Source organism: Lepidothrix coronata, unplaced genomic scaffold (genome assembly GCF_001604755.1).
Source record: "Lepidothrix coronata isolate B3197 unplaced genomic scaffold, Lepidothrix_coronata-1.0 Scaffold160, whole genome shotgun sequence".
In the NCBI taxonomy this organism is placed as follows: Eukaryota; Metazoa; Chordata; class Aves; order Passeriformes; family Pipridae; genus Lepidothrix; species Lepidothrix coronata.
The window spans coordinates 2,198,504-2,216,800 of NW_016690340.1; the positions used below are offsets into that span (position 1 = coordinate 2,198,504).

Genomic DNA, 18,297 nt, shown 5'->3' on the forward strand with positions numbered 1-18,297 from the left:
AAAGGGAAAATCCCTCAGGTACTGCCACCACCACTGTAGTGTTTGTGACATTCCCCTTCCCTGACATGGTGTGAAAACCCGCAAGGGTGGATATTTACAGGTCAATATGCTGGGATGTACCACATGCACCAATATTTTCGTTTTCCTGAGTCCTTTTTTAGAAGGAACAGAATCAAGGATCAACTCTAAAGCAACCCACAGTGACTGTCATTTCAAACTGCATCCAACACTCTTCTTCCTCTCCCTCCTGAGAAAAGCATTGCAGAAGGTCCTGTAAAGCCCTGAAATATCCCATTGTAATCCAAGCCCAGCCCTTTCCCATGGGGATTGAATGGATGTCATAAATCAAAGTTTGACTTTAAACTATAAAAACCCAAGACAAGGCTGCGTCCCCTGCAAGGCACAAGCAAAAAACCCACAACTACATACAAATCCTCCTGCAATGGTGCAGTTTGTACACAGCAGCCCAAATAAATGCCAGCCTTAGGTGTTCACAGAGCAGGACTAACTCTGCTGGGAGGGATGCTCATGAATGGGACCTTCTGCTCAGATCTGAGGGAGGGAGGAAGGACACTGAAGTGCACATGAAGTAACCAAGTCCAGCAATTCCAGGGATTCTTATCCCTCATGTCATCCCTGTAACACTTGCACTCAGCAGCTGGCTTCACCTTCAGTCGGCCTTCTGCCTGGGAAGAAGGAAGTTTGCTGCCATCCTTTTGTTTTAAAGAGCTGCTTCCCAACGGATCCAGCTGTGCTGATTTGCACAGCTGCATTACCACCAGCCCCTGACAGAATCCAGGTCAGCTCGGCCTGTATCTCATCACAAAACCCATCAAAGGTTTTCTCATGTATTTTTTCTAGAGGTGAAAGCCAAACTTCTCAGTGAGACCCAAACTCCACCGAGCTCAGGCCTTTCCTTGCCACGCCTGGGAGAGACATGAGGTCTATCAGAGCACAGCTGATTTCTTTCTCACCAGCTAATTGAGAATTAAATGGAGGCTCTGCCTTCACTGCAAAAGCCATGTTTGTGCTAAAACCAGAAGATAGGTTACATGAAGGTTACAGTTATATTGCCTTCATTTGCTAGGGAGGATACACAGGACAAATTAATTTAAATTAGCTACAGAGGTCAAAATATGCTTTGTTTTGCCTTGACTGGGCTGGAGTGCTGGAAGAGCTGGTTCAAGCACAGCACTTTGGGCACTGGGGCCAGTGCAGGGCTGTGACACGAGCACAAGGCAGGTGTAGGGAACACCACTGACGTGGTTTGTTCTCCCATCAGCCAGGTACAGTCGTGCTCCATTTCCTCTCCCTCCAACCACCCACAGGGTTTGTGGGAGACCTTCAAAATCAGGTTTCTCAGCCTGGCAGGGCACTGCCCTCCCCATCACAACCACAGACCCCCTGAGATATTCCCCACGGAGAATGGAAGGGTCAGTCCTTCCCACTCATCACCCCTTCCATATTCAGGGCTCAGGAGACTTTTTTTGTATCACTTTTTAGTCTGGAATAAAGGACAATTAAAGCAAATCTTCTCCAGCTGCTGCAGAGACCACCAGCCCTTGCCTCCCAACCCCTCTGCCATCCTCACCTGTTTCCCACTTCCCTGCCTACACACCCAAGTGCCTCCCTGGAAATTTTTCTGGGATCACTTTTCCCTGTTTGCAGTTGTTCACATGCCCAGACACCCAGTCCCTCATGTTTCAATGCTTCATCATCCAGGCCATTTTTCCTCTTGTGTTTCAAACTCTCTCCCCACGTTTTTAATCCCTGTATTTTCTTTTGCCTCTGTTTCTAATTTATTCTCTCCATCCCACTTCTTTCTCTCTAATCCTTTCATGCTCCCCTCTTGGTGCAGGTTTAAAAAAAAGACCTTGGTGCTGCTCACCTCAAGGTACAGGCAGCAGTGAGGCTTAACTGACTTAAGATTTTCCTACAAGCTTGGCCTACCTTGTCCTGCCTAATAATTAAATTATTAAGTTATTAGTTATCTATTAAATGCATATCAGATCTCGTCAGCAAATTCAGGTTTTACACAGCTGCCCCTATCCCACGTGTAGGGTGAACTGTTAAACAAGTATTAGTGCAGCATAAACATGAACCCAACCCAAAAATGAAGAGGAGTATCTCTTTGCAGTAAATAATAAGAATAAAATTGGTAGGTGAAACAAGTGGTGGCACTGAAGCTTCCCCCCCTCAGCTCCCTCCTCACCAAATTTCCCTCCCAGCTCTGGACCTTTCCCTTCCCTCCCCAGTGTGCCCTTTGGTTTTGCAGAAGGTATTATCAGCAATGACCTCCATTCCACTGTGCCTTCTGCTTTCACTTGCTTTCTTCCATCGTGGATCACTAACAGTCCCCATTTATCATCACAGAGTTACTCTTTAAATTAAAATAATAAAGAAAATTGCACTGAAGCTTCAGGGTTTGGCTTGTTTGTTATTTTTTTAAAAAAGCTGCAAAGCACTCCCACAGAAAAGCATGCAGTTTATACTGAATAGGAAAAGAAAAAAAGAAAAAGTCAAACTTGGTTGAATTTTGAGCTTCTGCGCTGCCCTTTTGATGTCTGACAACAAAGAGGTGTGAATGCTATAAAGTCACACACAGGTGCTGCCAAAACCATCCTGCTCTGGGCATGTTTTGATACAACACAAGCTGCCACACAATTCACAGAGCCCCAAAACCAAAGACTTCAGAAAACCTGCTCATATCCCCTCATTTTTAACCTTAAACAAGGAACAAGGCACCACCACAGACGTGCCTTTGTAACGTGTCCAAATTTAAAGCCAACCCCACCAGAAACCTGCCCACAGGGACATTTTCTACATCCTGTATATTATGAAGGCGTCCCAAGGCATAAGTAGAGTTCCATGGCTCCCTGTGCCACCCATCCAACATTCCCAACAGCCAATCCCTTCCTTGGAATGGCTGCACTAAAGCAGAAAGAAGAGGATCTGCCTTGATCAACGAACAAGTTGGGGAAAAAACCAGAATAATAAATAAATAAATATTCAGCTAGGCCAAGAGGGAATGCAATCCATGGCCTCACCTGCTGGGAGGGGAGCCCTCCCACCACAGCCACCAGCACAGGGATAAACCAACCAGGAGACAACCCAGGAGCTGCCGAGCCTGGGAAGTTCAGAGGCGTTTTGGGGAAGTTCAGAGGTGTTTTGTCCCAGGAAATCCTTAGGAAACCCCAAGCATCAGCAGGGAAAACCTCTTTAAGGTAAGTCTGGTGTGACACATGCCTCTGGCCACGCTGGCTTTTTGGATTCCAAGCAGGGATTTTGGAGGCCTTCGCTGGTGTATCCATGAGCTCCACACCACAGATCAAAACTGCTCCCAGGGAGCAGCATCCTCCTGGCACTCCATCCCTCCATCCCCATCCCACCCCAGGGATGCTGCACCTGGCATGGGGAAGGAGGCAGATCAAGGAGAGCAGGGACAGTTTTTAAGCACTCCTCGGAATAAAATATTTAAAAACTGCTCGTGGAGCGATTAAAATGTGCAAACGTTTTGCTTGGTGTTCCGACTGCCACATTTAATATCTCAAACAACATCCAGGCCAATATTGTTGCTTAATTTAACATAACTGGATCCTGACTGCATTTCTAACAGATTAAACCACAGAAATATCCACATGTTTTAATGAGGAATTGGCACTGCTCAGAGCCAAACACATTTTAGCAATATTTTTGGACTCGGAATTCTTTCATACGAAAAGAAAGCTCACTGGTATCAGAGCTGCATTCCCTGCATTTCAAGCCTTTTTGGATTTATGTGCAAATTGGGGAAAAAAAATGAAATATTTAGCGCCATTATAATTCAAGCAACATCTGGAGAGTTTTCTTTGCCTCAGTGAAAGATTTCAGTCAGCTTTGCTGAGGCTCAGGCCATGTTGCTCAGCAGAATGGCTCCTTTTACATTTGCATGCTTCACTCCCATCCTGCAGTTTCTATGCCAACAAGCATTTGCAACTCTTTTAAAAAGCACATTTGGAGCTGGGGGGTAGATGGAAGATTGGAAATGTGATAAAGATTTGTTTGGGTGGGGAGGGTGGGGGGTTTGGTAGTGGTGTCCCCCCAAATCTAAATCATATTTTCTTTTTATTTGAGGCCTGGAAACACCAAAAAGGCCCAAAAACCATCATTGCAGCCATGGCAACTCTTCCACCTGCTTCAAAATGCAGCAGTGACTTGGTAAGAGGAAAGATTGTTCAGTTAATTTGATGTATAAAATATATAAACACACAGACTTGCATAAATAAATATATATATAAAATATATGTATGTATATATATTAGTCCAGTTCTCTCTCTAGACAAAGAATCAACAAAAAACATCACAAATTTACAGGTCCATCTACTACTGCACCATCCAGGCCCTGTGTGGGTTTCCAAATCCCAAGGAAAAGCAAACAGAGACAAGCAGCTACAGCTGACCTGCCACTCAAAATCCAGCAGTTTGATTTTTAACCGGATCTTTGGACGCAACTCCTCCCCTTCCTCCCCACCCCCAGCCCCAGAGCTCACAGATGGCTCAGATTTTCTATTTACCACGTGTGCTGAGAGCTGTGACATTCCAGGTGCACTGGGATAAAGGAAACCACAGCCACGGAGCTGCACAACACGACAGGACACTCAAAGCAAACAATGGTATTGATCTGGTAAAACCCAGAGAAAAAGCTGTGGGGTTTTTTTACACAGATGCAGCTTTCTAGACCAGGTATTGTGAACTCCTCTCCCACCTGAGGTTCACCACCATCTCAAGATGCCTTTTTCTCCCACCCCAGGACACCAGCAAAGGTGCCCAGTGGAAGAACCAGCCAGACCAGGCCTCTGCATGGACAGTGGGAAAAAGGTGTTCCCACCAAAAGGCAGGACTGGGAGGGGGTTTCCTGAGGGAGCTGCTCACCAGGAGGAGCTGCATGAGCAGAGGACCTGCCAGCACCTCCTTCTCAGCATTTGTACAAGGGTAGGAAGTGACAGGACGTGGAATGGATTCAACCTGACAGAGGGCAGGGTTAGATGGGATATGAGGAAGAAATCCTTCCTTGTAAGGGTGGGGAGGATCTGGCACAGGTTGCCCAGAGAAGCTGTGGCTGCCCCATCCCTGGAAGTGTCCAAGGCCAGGTTGGACAGGGCTTAGAGCAACCTGGGCTAGTGGAAGGTGTCCCTGCCCATGGCAGGGTTGGAACTGGATGAGCTTTAAGGTCCCTTCCAACCCAAACCAATCTGGGATTTTTCTGTGAGCTCCAGAGGATGGAAGACCAGAACACACAGTGATCCTGCCAGAGTTAAACATTCATTTACAGGCTCCTAATTAATGATGGAGATCTATCAGCCCCTTCAACCCACCTCATGTGTGTGTGCAATATCCAACCTGCAATAATCACTCCTCACCACAGGACCAAGAGAAAATCATAGAATCATTAAGGTTGGAAGAGACCTCTAAGATCATCAAGTCCAACCACCACCATGTTCACCATTAAACCATGTCCCCAGGTGCCACATCCACGTGTTTTTCGCACACTTCCAGGGATGGAGACTCCACCACTGCCCTGGGCAGCCTGTGCCAGTGTTTCACAACACCCAAATACAATAAACTTCCCTTCCTTCAGCTAGAAAGAGGACATAGAGAAAGGAAGGCTGGGTACCCTTAGCCAAAGCAAAACATTTGAACTTTTAATGCTCTGCTGTTCCTTCCCTCCCTGCACCACCATAGATGATCCAGCCCATCAATCAAACAACTGGTTCCAGCAGCAGTCTGGGATTTGTTTTCCCACGCAGAGATCAGGATGAGATCCAGGAAGGGCAAAAACTCCCTCAGGGAACAGAAGACAAAAGGACAAGATCCTCAGCACGGTGGTGGTGACTAGAAGACAGTTATTAATTTTCAGAAGCCGTGTTGTCTCCCGGGAGCAGCACCAGCCCCCAGGTACCAAACACAGCTCCTGCTGCACAGAGCCATCAAAGAGCAGGAGCAAAGGCTCTGTCCACAGAACTCCTGTCATTTGAGAGTGGCCTACAGGTCAGTGCCTGGCACATGGAATGCCTGGAGCATGAGGAAGGTGCCTTGTGAAAACACAGCCATGAATGTCCATTTTTCCAGTCCTGGCTGTGCTGTAGGAAGGGGCAGCTCCTCCTCTTGCCCAGCTCTGGCCTCCGATATTCCCTGCCACGATTTCACAACCTTTGCCATTTCAAAAGTCCTTCTGGCAGCCACGACAGCAAGCACAGAGCTATTTTACACGGGAGCTCGTGACTGAGAAATTCAGGCTCCTCTCCCCACGTCGTGCACACAGAGCTGGAGCTGCCTACAGAGCAGGGCCAGAACTGCTGCAAACTAGAGCATTTTCACCTCCTTCAATGAACTGTATGGGTGTGTGTTAGCTGGGAACACAGCTCCATCTGTGAGTCAGGAGACTGAGCCTAAAATACTGAAATCAGCAGCAGCTTTCGACAGACAGGAGTTGGCCACACGGATGTTCTCCGTCTGGGATAACTTCTCCCATGCTACACATGAGCCAAGAGCACCGACAGCAAGAAATACCAACCCAGACCAGCAAGAGAGTGAACAAAACTGGGCAGGTCTGTGCTGCAGCCTACACGTACACCCTCCCAGGATGTCTGAATGGGAAGGAGGGAGGGATCTCTCCCATTAAGAGGAGGGAGAGTGATTTGAAGTCGATGTTTGGCAAAATCGAAGTCAGTGGGGACTCGTGTTAATGAATTCCCCCGCCGGGTTTATGATGTTTAAAGGAAAACAAAAGGTTGCTGTGTGCACAGCAGAGCAGGGGAGACCTGAGGAGGATGTTCACACACCTGGTTTTATATTCCCTGAGCTCAGCCTAACCAGGAGTCTCCCTCCCTGCCCTGTGCTCAGGGATGTTTGTGCTGTCTCACCTGGGCACGGAGGTCTCCTGGAGCTGGGTGGGGTTGAGATACCCTCGTTGTTCTCCTGCTTGAGATGGCAGCTCAAAACCCTGGCTGGAAATGCAAGAGATGATCTCATGTGCTCCTCAGCTAATGGAAACACCCAGGGGCCACGGGTCCTTTGTGCCCAGCCTTCTCCCAGTGGGTCCCTGACGGGATTACTGCAGCGGCCAAGTACCACAAATTGCTGTGAGCTGGACTAAGAGCTAAGAAAGATCAGGAAAATGAATTAACTCCTGCCCTTCTCTCTCCCAGGATGGATTACACTCTGCTCCTTTGGAGCAAATTCACACAAAGGGAGAGGGAAACATAAGACAGATATGAGGAATTTATTGCCATGTGGTGTCTTGTGTGGAAACACAGCACGGACATTGTCCCTGTGCCATGAGATGAGGAATTCAGCTCGCTCCTGGCCACATCCAGGTCTGGTGCCAGCAGCTTTTCCCTGACTACAGCAGGGATGAGCTTCATCCCTGCTGTCCCCATGCCTGGGAGCCCACACCCGGATGTGCAGCACTCCTGGGGACACGAATGACGGGGCAACAAACCCCGTTCCTGACACAAGACTCCTGCTTGTACCACACTGGGCTTTCTCCCCTCACCCGCCCTCGGTGTAAACCCCCTGGGAGCACAGCCAGTCCCAGCTCTCCAAGCCTGTTGGGATAAACCTGGAAATGCAGGAGGCAGATCCACTGCTGGCCTAGACCTGGAGCTGTGCCAGTGCTCCCACACCAGCCCCACCAGAGCAGCCCTGGCATGGAAAATGAATGTGTTGGCTGATCAAACACCCAACTCCCTCCCTCGGCCAACACACCCACCAAAGCCCTCATTTAGCTCTGAGATTCATCACTGGATATTGCATCACTTCAGAGCCTTTTAAGGAAACATTCCAGCGTTTTCCCAAATTAATCAGGTACCTTTTTTTTTTAGCCAGACAGAGTTAAAAATAGCCAAGAGCCAGGTCGGTGACAGCAAAAGGATCTTGCAGGGAAAATCTTGTCCCATCACACCTGTAAGGAGGGAAGTCCTTGTCCAGGCACTGTCCCTGCAAACAAACACCACGAAGCCCAAGGACAACACTCCCTGTTAATGCTGGATAATTTTAGGGTTTCAACTGCAGGCAGTTCCATCTTGCTAGCAAAATCCACCTAAGACTTGCACTATCTACCACAGCAGGCTTGACCCTGTTTTCATAGGCAGAAGCCAAAAAGCCCCCTCCTAATCCTACAGAACCGGGAGCAAATAACACTCTGGGACTGTGTGATACCACCCTATTAAATACAAACATGTTCCTACAGTAGCTCAATGATTTTAAACACTCCCCATCTTTTCATTTCGGGTTTTAAGCACTTTGCCTGGCAAATGTCTGAAGGGCAAACCACTATGGAAATAGGAAGACAATTAATTTTCCTTTTATTCTGGAAGAGAGGATTATTGGAATAACTAAAATAATCAGCTTAAACAGGAGCACAATTCACAACTTATGAAAAACAGAGGACATGGTTGGTTTTTTTTTCATTTTCCTTCCCAAAGAAAAGATTTTCTTGGATGGAGTTTGCCAGGGAAGTGCAGAAGTTTTGGAGTTAACCTTGGGGTGGTAACTCACAAATCACTGCCTCTATGGCATCAGCAGGAGGAGGGCTGTCAGTGCAGACACTCTGAGGGCCACTTTATGTAATAATTTAATAAAGCAACTTAAAACAGCCCTCCAAAAAGATGCAAAGGCCACTTCCCAATCTCATTTTGACCAAGGAAAAGTTGCAGCAGCTCAACACAGCCCTGGTGCCACTGGGAAAGATGTCCTGGAGCACTGACAACAACAGGTCTCTGCCTTTTAGGATCCCCTCCTCATCCAAGGCTCTGCCACCAGTAAATCCACATTGATTCTGTGGAGATTAATGAAATTATCTGTATTTCAACAGTGTAGAAGACATCAGAACCAGTTTCAAATCGAGCAAAGGAAGGGTATATGCCAATGCTGATGGAGGCAAAGGAGAGCAGCTGTCTGATCAATGCCACTGTTGGACACCAGCCTTTGGCAGTTCAGCACCACAGTTAAAGCAGGATTTGACACCCTGGGACACACGTGTACACCTCCATACATGAATTAAGTTAAAGGTAAAGCATTTCACTCCCAAACCCCAGAGGGAGAAGTGAACAAATGGAAGAGGAGAGCCCTCAAGTTCGTATTAGCAAGAGATGAAGTTATTGTTTACTGAGAAAAATCTGGGGTATCTTGGTAAGAACTGTGCAGTTATTTCTGGAGGACTCCTCTAATAAGCAGAGTTATAAAAATAGGATGGAAACTGTGGTTCAAGGTTGCTACAGGCTCAACAAGAGATAATTGATGGAAGCACAGATTCCTGGGAACAGTAAGGACTGTAAAAGTACTGAGAAATCAAACTGATGATCTGGAAAATAACACAAGATTAAGAATGATCAGGTCAGTGGGGGCTCCTGAAGGAGCAGAAGCAGGAGAATGGAGACTCTTAGTTTGTGGTGGTTTATGAGGAGACTGGGGATGAATAATTTTGCCTCTCTGGATGGTGTCTGGGTGAGCCACGGCCCCACACAGGGCAGGTGCCCAGTGCCCCACATCCCTTTGGGAAAGGAGCTCCTGCATCCAGGAGCCCACAGGTTTATGCCAGCTCATAAATCCCAGCCTGGTTCCAGGATCCAGCACTGTCCCCTCCATGGCTGTGGCATCAGAGGGGAATCCATGGCTCAAACTGTTCCCTGTGCTCCCTCCACCAGCTCCAGGTGTCAGGGCACAGCCACAGTCCAGGGGCTGGAGGAAGCACCACTGGAAAGAGCCCCTGCATGTCCCAGCACCCTGTGCTTCCCACAGGGAACAGCCATTCCTCTGTTTGCTGCTCCAGCTGCACGGCACTGCGGCAGCAAGTAGGTCATGGACTAGATGGTGCTTCAAGAATCACCTGCAGTTTGTTTCCTCTTCTCTTATTTTCCTTTTTTGTCTTTTTTAGGAGCCACCAAGTCACTACAGCAGCACCTTCAAACCCAGCCTCCTTCAACAGAGCCCCATCCATCCATCCCTCCCATCCCTCCCTCCCTATCCTCTCCTTACAGCCCTGTCTCCTGCATTTCTGCTCTCTCCCCAGTCTGTTTAATTCCATCTCTCCCCTGCAGGTGGATGCAGGTCTTTAAAACAGGATTTTTCTCCCATCTTCTCTTTCCCCATGACCTTATGTTTCCAAGCACAACATACCCCATTGCTTCTCTCACATGCAGAACCCACACCGGGCCCTCTGTGCTGATCAGTGCATGAAGTCTCCTCCACCCTGTGAATGGAGTTATTCCACTGATTCCACAGCCAGGTCAAAAAATGCAGCTCCTTCCCCCGTGCTCATAACTTCCCTCACTAATCCTCAGGGATTAGGGGGGTAGGGTGTTAAGGAAGGCAAAATGCAGCCATGAGTTGGATTTGAAAATGGTCAGGAAGGCAGGAGATAAAACTGCTCTGAAGGTGGAGAAATGTTGCACATTACAGCAAACCCTTCCCCACGGCATCTCTGCAGAGAGAGGGTTCATCACACAAATAATTACAAGGCTCATATCATAATGTCTGGTCTTAAGGGCACTGCCAATTGAGTACAGGTTGGCTGAAGCAGTTAGAAGGGAGAGAAGCAAAGGCACCAGGCTTTGAAGTGCTCCCCATTTGGTTATTAACACTGGGACTTCGATACAATCACCCAGCACTTCCTTTCTCCTCCCTGGGATTGCCAGGGTTGCATGAGGGTATTTTAGATACACCTGTAAGATTCAGCTCCATTTTGTTCTTTCTGTTTTGAATACAATCCTGGGCTGCAATGGTACCAAAGAGGTGAGCAAGTCCCAAATTCAGGTTTCAGTTCCTCCACTGGACAACGTTATGCTGGTGGAGAGAGAGACAAAACTGGCCACAGAGGCAGAATTTTGCACAAAAATCTGAAGACAGGAACATGCAAATTCAACAGTGAATCCTCCTGAAAAGCCTGAGTCACCCACTCAATGAAAGCATCCAGAAGTCTCTGTGCTGCACCCCCTGAGCTGCATCCCCTGCATGTCCCACAGCCCACACAGCCCCAGCCATGCTGACCCACAGCACATGGGACTGAACACCAGGGTCAGGTTTTTGGGTGGGTGACACCTCTGCTCTCCCCAGGTGACTCCAGACTGAGCACTGGCTGTTCCCTCCTCCCCAACACCCCCATTCCCTGTGGGCTGCTGCTCCCACAGCCAGCACAGCAGGAGCAGACGTGGCCCATCCTTCCCAGTTCCATGGACACAATTCCACGGGCTGGAGAACCTTCACTCAGCTCAGCCACACCAGAGCACTGGGGGTTCCCAAGGGGAGTGAGGTGCCCACTCCCTGGGACCTGCAGAGCTCCTCCAGCGGAGCCCAAGAACCCACCCACAAACTAAACCCAACAGAAATTAAATTTGGTTGTAGCTATTTTTTTCTTTCCAGACTTTTCAGTCTCGGGGCTTGCTGGGGAGGAGCTAAATGTCTCCTTGGAGGAGAAGAGCCCTGTGCAGGAGGGAAGCAGCTCTGAGATGAGGCTCTCCCATCCACAGGGACAAAGACCCCAGGCCACCAAAGGCTTGGTAAGGCTGAAGCCCAGTGCTCCATGCTGGGGGCTCTCTTCAGCCACTGAAAATAGCTCCTTTTCCCCATTTTACTCTGAAACAAGAAGAGGAGGAGGGCTTTGCCCTCTGGCTTTGAGCCAAAAGCCATGGCATTAAGGAAACAGAGTCACCTTTGTCCCTTTGCTGAGCCTTTCCCCCGTCCTCTGGCGTGGAGATTCCCACCCTGGTACTGGAGACAGAAAAGTTTAAAGCTGGTCCAAACCATTCCAGGGATGAACTTGAGTACTTTTCACAGTGAGGCTGCAATAAGGAATGAGATGATGGATCCAGGCTCCCTAAAATCAACCACTGCAAAAGGAAAAGACAGCGATGGCCCAGAGGGAGGCTCAGGGACAATCATTTCAGTGAGGCCCAGTCCTGGTACCACGGCACCTCTGGGCCCTGTCCTGGCAAAGCAGCCCCCACCTACACACATCAGCTTAAAGATGCATTTTTCTTATACCCTGATCATAGATTTTTAAGGTTTCTTTTTAACTTTCTTGCTTTCAACTTTGCTTCTCAAAAAAAGAACTATTTCCCAGCCCTTCCACCAAACGCGCTTTAACCAGAATTTGATCATTTTTTTCCTGAATTGAAAACCCCTTGCCATGGTGACAGACACGTCACTGGCATCAGATAAAAATCTGAAAGAGAAAACACTCCTCCACCACTGAGAAACTGATGCAGCACCACTGAATCCCAGCACAACCATGGTCCTCCACGACACGAGTCTTTGTTCTCACAATCATCTCCCAAACAATATTCTGACAACAACATCCCTCCCTATATAGATTTATACTGCTATATCTCTATCATTTCCCTTACACCCCTCAAAATAAAGATATAATTAACCCATCCTCAATAGAAATTATGATGATTTCGAAACAGCAAGAAACAATCTATTTGCATTTGGTAGCTAATTATTCCCCCTACGCACACAGCCACCAATGTTCCCTAAATCCATCCACGGAACAGACAGTCTGTGCCAGCCAGAGCTTCTGGAAAAGAGGGGAAAAGGAGGGACTAAGCAAAAAAAACTCAACATTGGGGTGGCAAGATTTTCCTCAAATCTGCAGCATCTCGAGCTCAGCCAAGTCTGCGATAGAACTGCCCTCCTGAACTCATCCAGCAGCATTAGCATCCACCTGGAAGCTGACAGGTACCTCAGGACAAACCTGGTGGGAGTCACTGACATTTGTTAAATTATTGAATTATTATTCCCTTCTTCACAGCACTCCAAGGAAACATGAAGCCACTTCCCGACAAACGCCATTGGACACAAATTTCACACCAGGAACTACTCTCAGAGCCAGGCAACACAGGGATTTGCAGCGGCACAGAGGTGCATCCGTGATTATTCCCTCCTGGAAGGAGGAAGGGTGTGCCCTCCTTCCACCCACAGAGTCCTGGGGGATTGCTGAGGGCTGATCCCAACCCTGAGCCCCAAGGACAGCGACTCATCCCACTCAGGTACAGAACAACCCAACGCCCTTCCCCGCTCCCCCCCAAGCCAGGCAAGTTTAGCTGACAGATCACCTCCACTTCCTCACCGTCCCCAAGGATTAACTAGGTGTTTTTAGCAGGTAGAGACACAAACCCTGGTCAGGGAGCCTCTCCCAGCTCAAGCAGCCTGACAAAAATCAAGTCACCTGGACATTTCTGCTTGACATGCCGGGAGCCCCCAGGCTGGCCCTCCATGGCTTGTGCTGGGTTTGGAGGGAGCTGATATAAAGCATCAGGGGTGGCAAATCCTCGTGGAGCAAGTAGATAAAACACTCTTCAATCATCAGGAACTATCAGAGGTTTCCCTTCCTCCAGGATGCCCCCACAGAGCAGGGGTTGGGAAGGAAGGAGTTTGGTTTCACCTGGGCACAATCCCTGTGCCTGCAACACTTACCTGGCTGGCAGGGCATCCCTCCTCAACACAGGACAAGTGATCATCCTTCAAAGCAAAGCCAAAATAGCCCAACGCTTGTTTTTCTTCCCCCATCTGACACAGGATTGCAGCTCCTCAGGCATGGGGAGGAGGGGGAGCAAAATGATACTTTAAAAAAAACAAACACTATTATTCTGTAGGCAAAGCTAATCCCATCACACGTTTCCCTTCCAACAGAAGCATGACAGACCGAGTCCCACTGGGTTCTGATCACAACTAAACAGGACGAGGGGTTTCCAGCTGCCTTCTGCCAACACAGCTCAACGAGCAGCAAGGCCTCACCTCCTACAATCATTTAACTCAACACCAAACCACCCTGGTGCTCTACCCCAGCTCCTCAAAGCCAGCCCGAGCCTCACCATGGCCTTGCACGGAAATAGGATTACTTTGGCCTGGAGGAAAAAAAAGAAACCACAACGTGAAGGTCACCCATAAAATCATTACACAGATCCCTCTTCCCCGGCTCTTCGAGTTAAAAAAAAAAAAAACAAAACCAAAAACAACCTTTCTCAAAGCCCTCAACCTGAAAGTAGAAACACAAAAAGATATGTACATTAATGCCATGTACCTCCGTCAATTTTTTTCCTCGTGTCTTTAGAGCAGTTGTTTACTGCAGCCAACTGCAGAGAAATTACAGTAGCTTAACTCTCCAACTCCCTCTAAAGGATTAATCTTCCAGTGAGCATGCTCATGAGGGAGCTTTTTCAGCAGTTGCATCCATTTCATGAGTGAGGGCTGCTGCAGACATGAGGAAATGCCATTTCAGGGCTACGGGCAAAGCTAAGAGCCCCCCAAACCAAGGGCAAAGCCCCTTCCCAGCGTTCCACAAAGGGTCTCTGCCCAACCCTCCACCTCCAACGGATTCCACGTTCATGTGCCCTTTTCAGGAAGGAGGGGGGGTGGTGGTTTCCCTGCGACACACACGTTTGAAATGTCTGACCTTGGCTTTTCTCTACGAGCTGGTGGACAGTTCACCCACCGAGTCTGAAGTCAAAAATAGCTTCTTCTCACGGGCAGATTTTCCTTCTGCATCACTTGTTGGCTCGTCTTTGCTTTTCAAGAGAAAATCAGGAGGATAATTTGGGGTGTGGGGAGAGGGGGAGGGGAAGGGGGAACATTTGAATAAAAAGGAACAGCTTTAAAAATCGAGTTCTCAACTCAGCATCACAGTTGATAACAGATCCTGAGACACATTTAACTCCACAGATTAAGGACCCATGCAAATGAGGATTTGCTGGTAGACAACAAATCCAGTATCTAAACAAGGCTGTTCAAGTAATCTTGTCCATTCTCTAGACCACTGTAGATTAAACTGCTCTATTTGAGGTATTTCTCCCTCATCCCAAATGATGCACCTCAGCTTCCCTGATAAAAATAAAGCTCCAGAATCAAGGACAAATACACTGTAGAAACAGTTTCTTCCATTTTCATCTTCTCATATTCCAGGGTTCTGCCCTTCCCCTTCCCATTTATCTATTTTATGTCCTGTTGCTTAATTGCTCTTTGGAGCTGAAAGAGATCCAAGCCTCCCCCTCCCCCCAAAGGCTCTTATTTCAAGTTTTAAACCCAGCTTGAGTCTAGGACATGTAGAGACCAGACTGCAACCCCTGATCCTGGGGAAAATCCGGAGGGGGCTGCAGCCCAAGGTGTGAGATTGCTTCCCAGATCCAGCGCCTAGCTTCACCCCAGCCACCACAACCACCCAAACATTTGTTTATTTTTTGAAAAGTCTTGAGTGTCTTGGATGCCATGAGGGCCCTTTTATGTTTTAAAGCCCCTCACATGAATCCACCAACAGGCAGGATGTCAGGATAGTGTTAAAGAAGGGCTATGGCTGCGTTTGACAATGAACGCTCACCATGGCGACAGTCTCCGTAAGGAACGATTAAACCTATGGTGACACTGGATATTTTGCTCTGTTGTCACCTAAACAGAAGCACCCACAGAAAGGAAAACTCTGTTACCATGCATTAAAATAGATGCTTTGTTTTATTTAGAAAGCATCCAAACTGGTTGGTTTGGATGTGTCAGAGCAGGGGCTGCTCAGCCACCCCTCCCTGCTCCATCCTTCGGGGACCTGATGACTGATGACTGCACTCATCCTGCCCTCCCTCCCACGGATCTCAGGTGCTGCTCAGGCTGCTCCAGCTTCTCCAGCGTGGCATCTGACCCTGAAAATCCTTCCAAAGAAAAACCCCAGCCTTCCAAGCAGGCAGATGTGAAACAGCCTAGACACAGGAAGATCATGTCCTGCACTTCCTCCTCCATCGCAGCACTGAGCCCACGCGGGAAGGTGGGATATCAGATAGGGAGTTACCCTGACCTGTCATTCCCCATCTGGAAACCACTCATACTCCCTGAGAGTTTAGACTTTGAAGATTGACTGCTATTGATTCTCCTGCAAGCAAACAGCCCAAGCTGGCAATCAGTCAATAATAAGCAATTACTCGACAGCCTCTTATCTGCAGATGCCAGCCCAGACAGCTCGACTCAGAGAGGCACCAGGTCAATAAATCAAAGCTGTTCTCAAATTTTAAAATATCATCATTTAAGAAACCCACCCAGCCTTCAAACTGGCTGGAAGAGCAGCCAGGTCAGAGGGATTCCTGCAGAACGGTGTGGTGGCTGTCACTAATTTACAGGGCAGCAGATATTCTGTGATGTGCTGAAATCCACCCCCAAGCTCCTCACCTGACAGGAGCAGCGTTGAGTTGCAGCTGGATGGAGATGGTGAGAGAGAGAGGAGGAAGGAAAACCCTTCTCCCTCAAAGAATGACTTGTAGGGAAGAAGCAGAGCAGGGCAGACTTCCCAAAACACTCACCATTCCCAGTTGGCTCCCTGGACCCACCTCACTGCTCACCAGGAGCCTCAAACAAACACCAACAAAAGTGGGTTTAACATCACCATAACAATGAATCCATGGCACCTTCCTAATCCCCCTGCTGTGCCCTCTGTACCCTGGGTGTACAGTTATCATTCCATCTTAGCAATTGCATTTCTTTGCTTTTTCATGGCCTGAACATGACACAAAAACTCCTCCTGTGCATTTCAGTGCGACCCAGAGGGGATGCCTTAAACCCTCTGGTGCCAACAGTGCAACAGAGGAGAAAATCAGCCTTGCCAAAACTCATGGAGGCATTTTATGCTCCCAGTGCAGACTCCCTTTACAGACTCATTTATATGAAAAGAGCTAAAACCAGCCTATATAATTTGCAGGAGATCACTGGAATGCAAGCCCAGTGCAATGGCAACCTTCTCTCTCTCTCTCTCTCTCTCTCTTTATCTATCTTCTATCTATATTTATCTATCTTCTATCTATATTTATCTATCTTCTATCTATCTATCTATCTATCTATCTATCTATCTATCTATCTATCTATCTATCTATCAATCTATCATTGCAATGCCAATGGCAACCTTCTACCTAGCACTGCAGACACTGGAAGCTCTGGGACCTTCACTGTTTATCCATAGGTTCTTGCACAAGTCATGAAAACAGCCTAAAAGAACAGCAGTGCTTAAATAACTCTGCTTAGACTGAGCATCTCCAACCACAATGACTTGAAAAAAACAAGATTTGGAGCCTAATATCTAAATAACAAAGGGTGACCCACCGGAAGCAGGATCAATCCCACAGCTGGTACTCCCTCTTCATGCTCCATTTGCCACAAAACTCAGAACACATTCTAAGTGTCCTCAGCCTTCAACACCTTTCAGAGGTCTGGGAGATTGGAAGGGAAGGTTGGGGGAAAGGCAGCAGATAATGGATTACTTTAATTTTACTTGCCAGCTGGGTCAGGCTTCTTGAGGTGGAGCCTCCTGAGGTTTTCACCTCCAGCTACACATGGTGCATTCAGGTCTTTGACAGCAGGAAACTGTGGGAAGTTGTGCCCAAAATCTGAACAGGATTTCTTCTCTTCTTACCCACAGAGCACATACAGGTGGCTTTTACACTGTCAGTCTGATCTGCACCACCGTGGCAAAGCATGGAAGAGCACTCAGGAGAAAGAACAGAAGTGTAAATGCATCTTCCTGTATCTCTCTCACCATTTATAGAAAAGCCACAAAATGCCAGAGCAGCTGACAGGATCCCACAAACCACACTGCAGAGCAGCACTGGGCTCCTCAGTTTTGCAGCCTACCAGAATTTTTCTCAGACAATACCTGCAATTTTCTGCTATAAAATACAGATCCTTCTCCTTCCCCTTCCAAGGAGCAGATGGACAGCAGGTTAGTGCACGTGTAAGGGCAGTGCAGTGGTAGCACTGCTCTAAGGAGGAGCCTGCAAAGCTGCTGGAGTTGCTGAGCACAGAAAATGTTATTTATTTCCTCCCATGCTGCCTGCCATGGCCTTGCTTTCCCTGGATGCACAGCCCCACTGCAACCTGTGCTGTCACACTCCACGAAGGGAAAACAACCCAGCAACCCTACAAACCACAAACGTGGCAGCAACACACGACTGTTTCTCACCTTTTAGGATAAAAACAATGCCAGCTGCAAGACAACAAGATATCACAACCTGCCATTCATCCTCCCATCTCGAGGCACAGCCATTTCATACAAAAGCTGGAGATCACCTGTCGTGCTCTGCTTCCTTCTTTCAAATGCAGCATTGTGTTAGCACCAGGATCCCGCTGCTTTGGGGCTGAAAGTGTTGCTAGAGCAACAAAAATGCTCGAAACTAGAGCAGAGAACAAAAGGACTCCAAGGCCCCACCGAGGATGTGATCAAGGAGACAGCAAGAATGCAAAATAGGACCAAGAGACCTCCCTGAGAGCGCGGGGAAGCTGCCATCTCCAATC

General features: G+C 48.0%; 1 protein-coding gene across 7 annotated transcripts in view; it reads right to left on the bottom strand.

Moving 5' to 3' along the window:
* The window catches only part of EHMT1 (euchromatic histone lysine methyltransferase 1), a 126,305-nt gene that overhangs the window by 94,872 nt on the left and 13,136 nt on the right, over positions 1-18,297 (bottom strand). Inside the window, exon 1 of one of the 7 annotated variants that reach the window (XM_017829202.1) lies at positions 13,456-13,844. The exons of 1 other annotated variant lie outside the window; for it this stretch is intronic. In XM_017829202.1, the coding sequence (XP_017684691.1) occupies positions 13,456-13,548 (93 nt within the window). In that variant the 5' untranslated portion in view covers positions 13,549-13,844. Of the gene's footprint in view, positions 1-13,455; positions 13,849-14,062; positions 14,146-18,297 lie in introns of those variants that run through there. 5 more of the 7 variants (XM_017829209.1, XM_017829213.1, XM_017829216.1 and 2 more) reach the window with 5 other exon arrangements.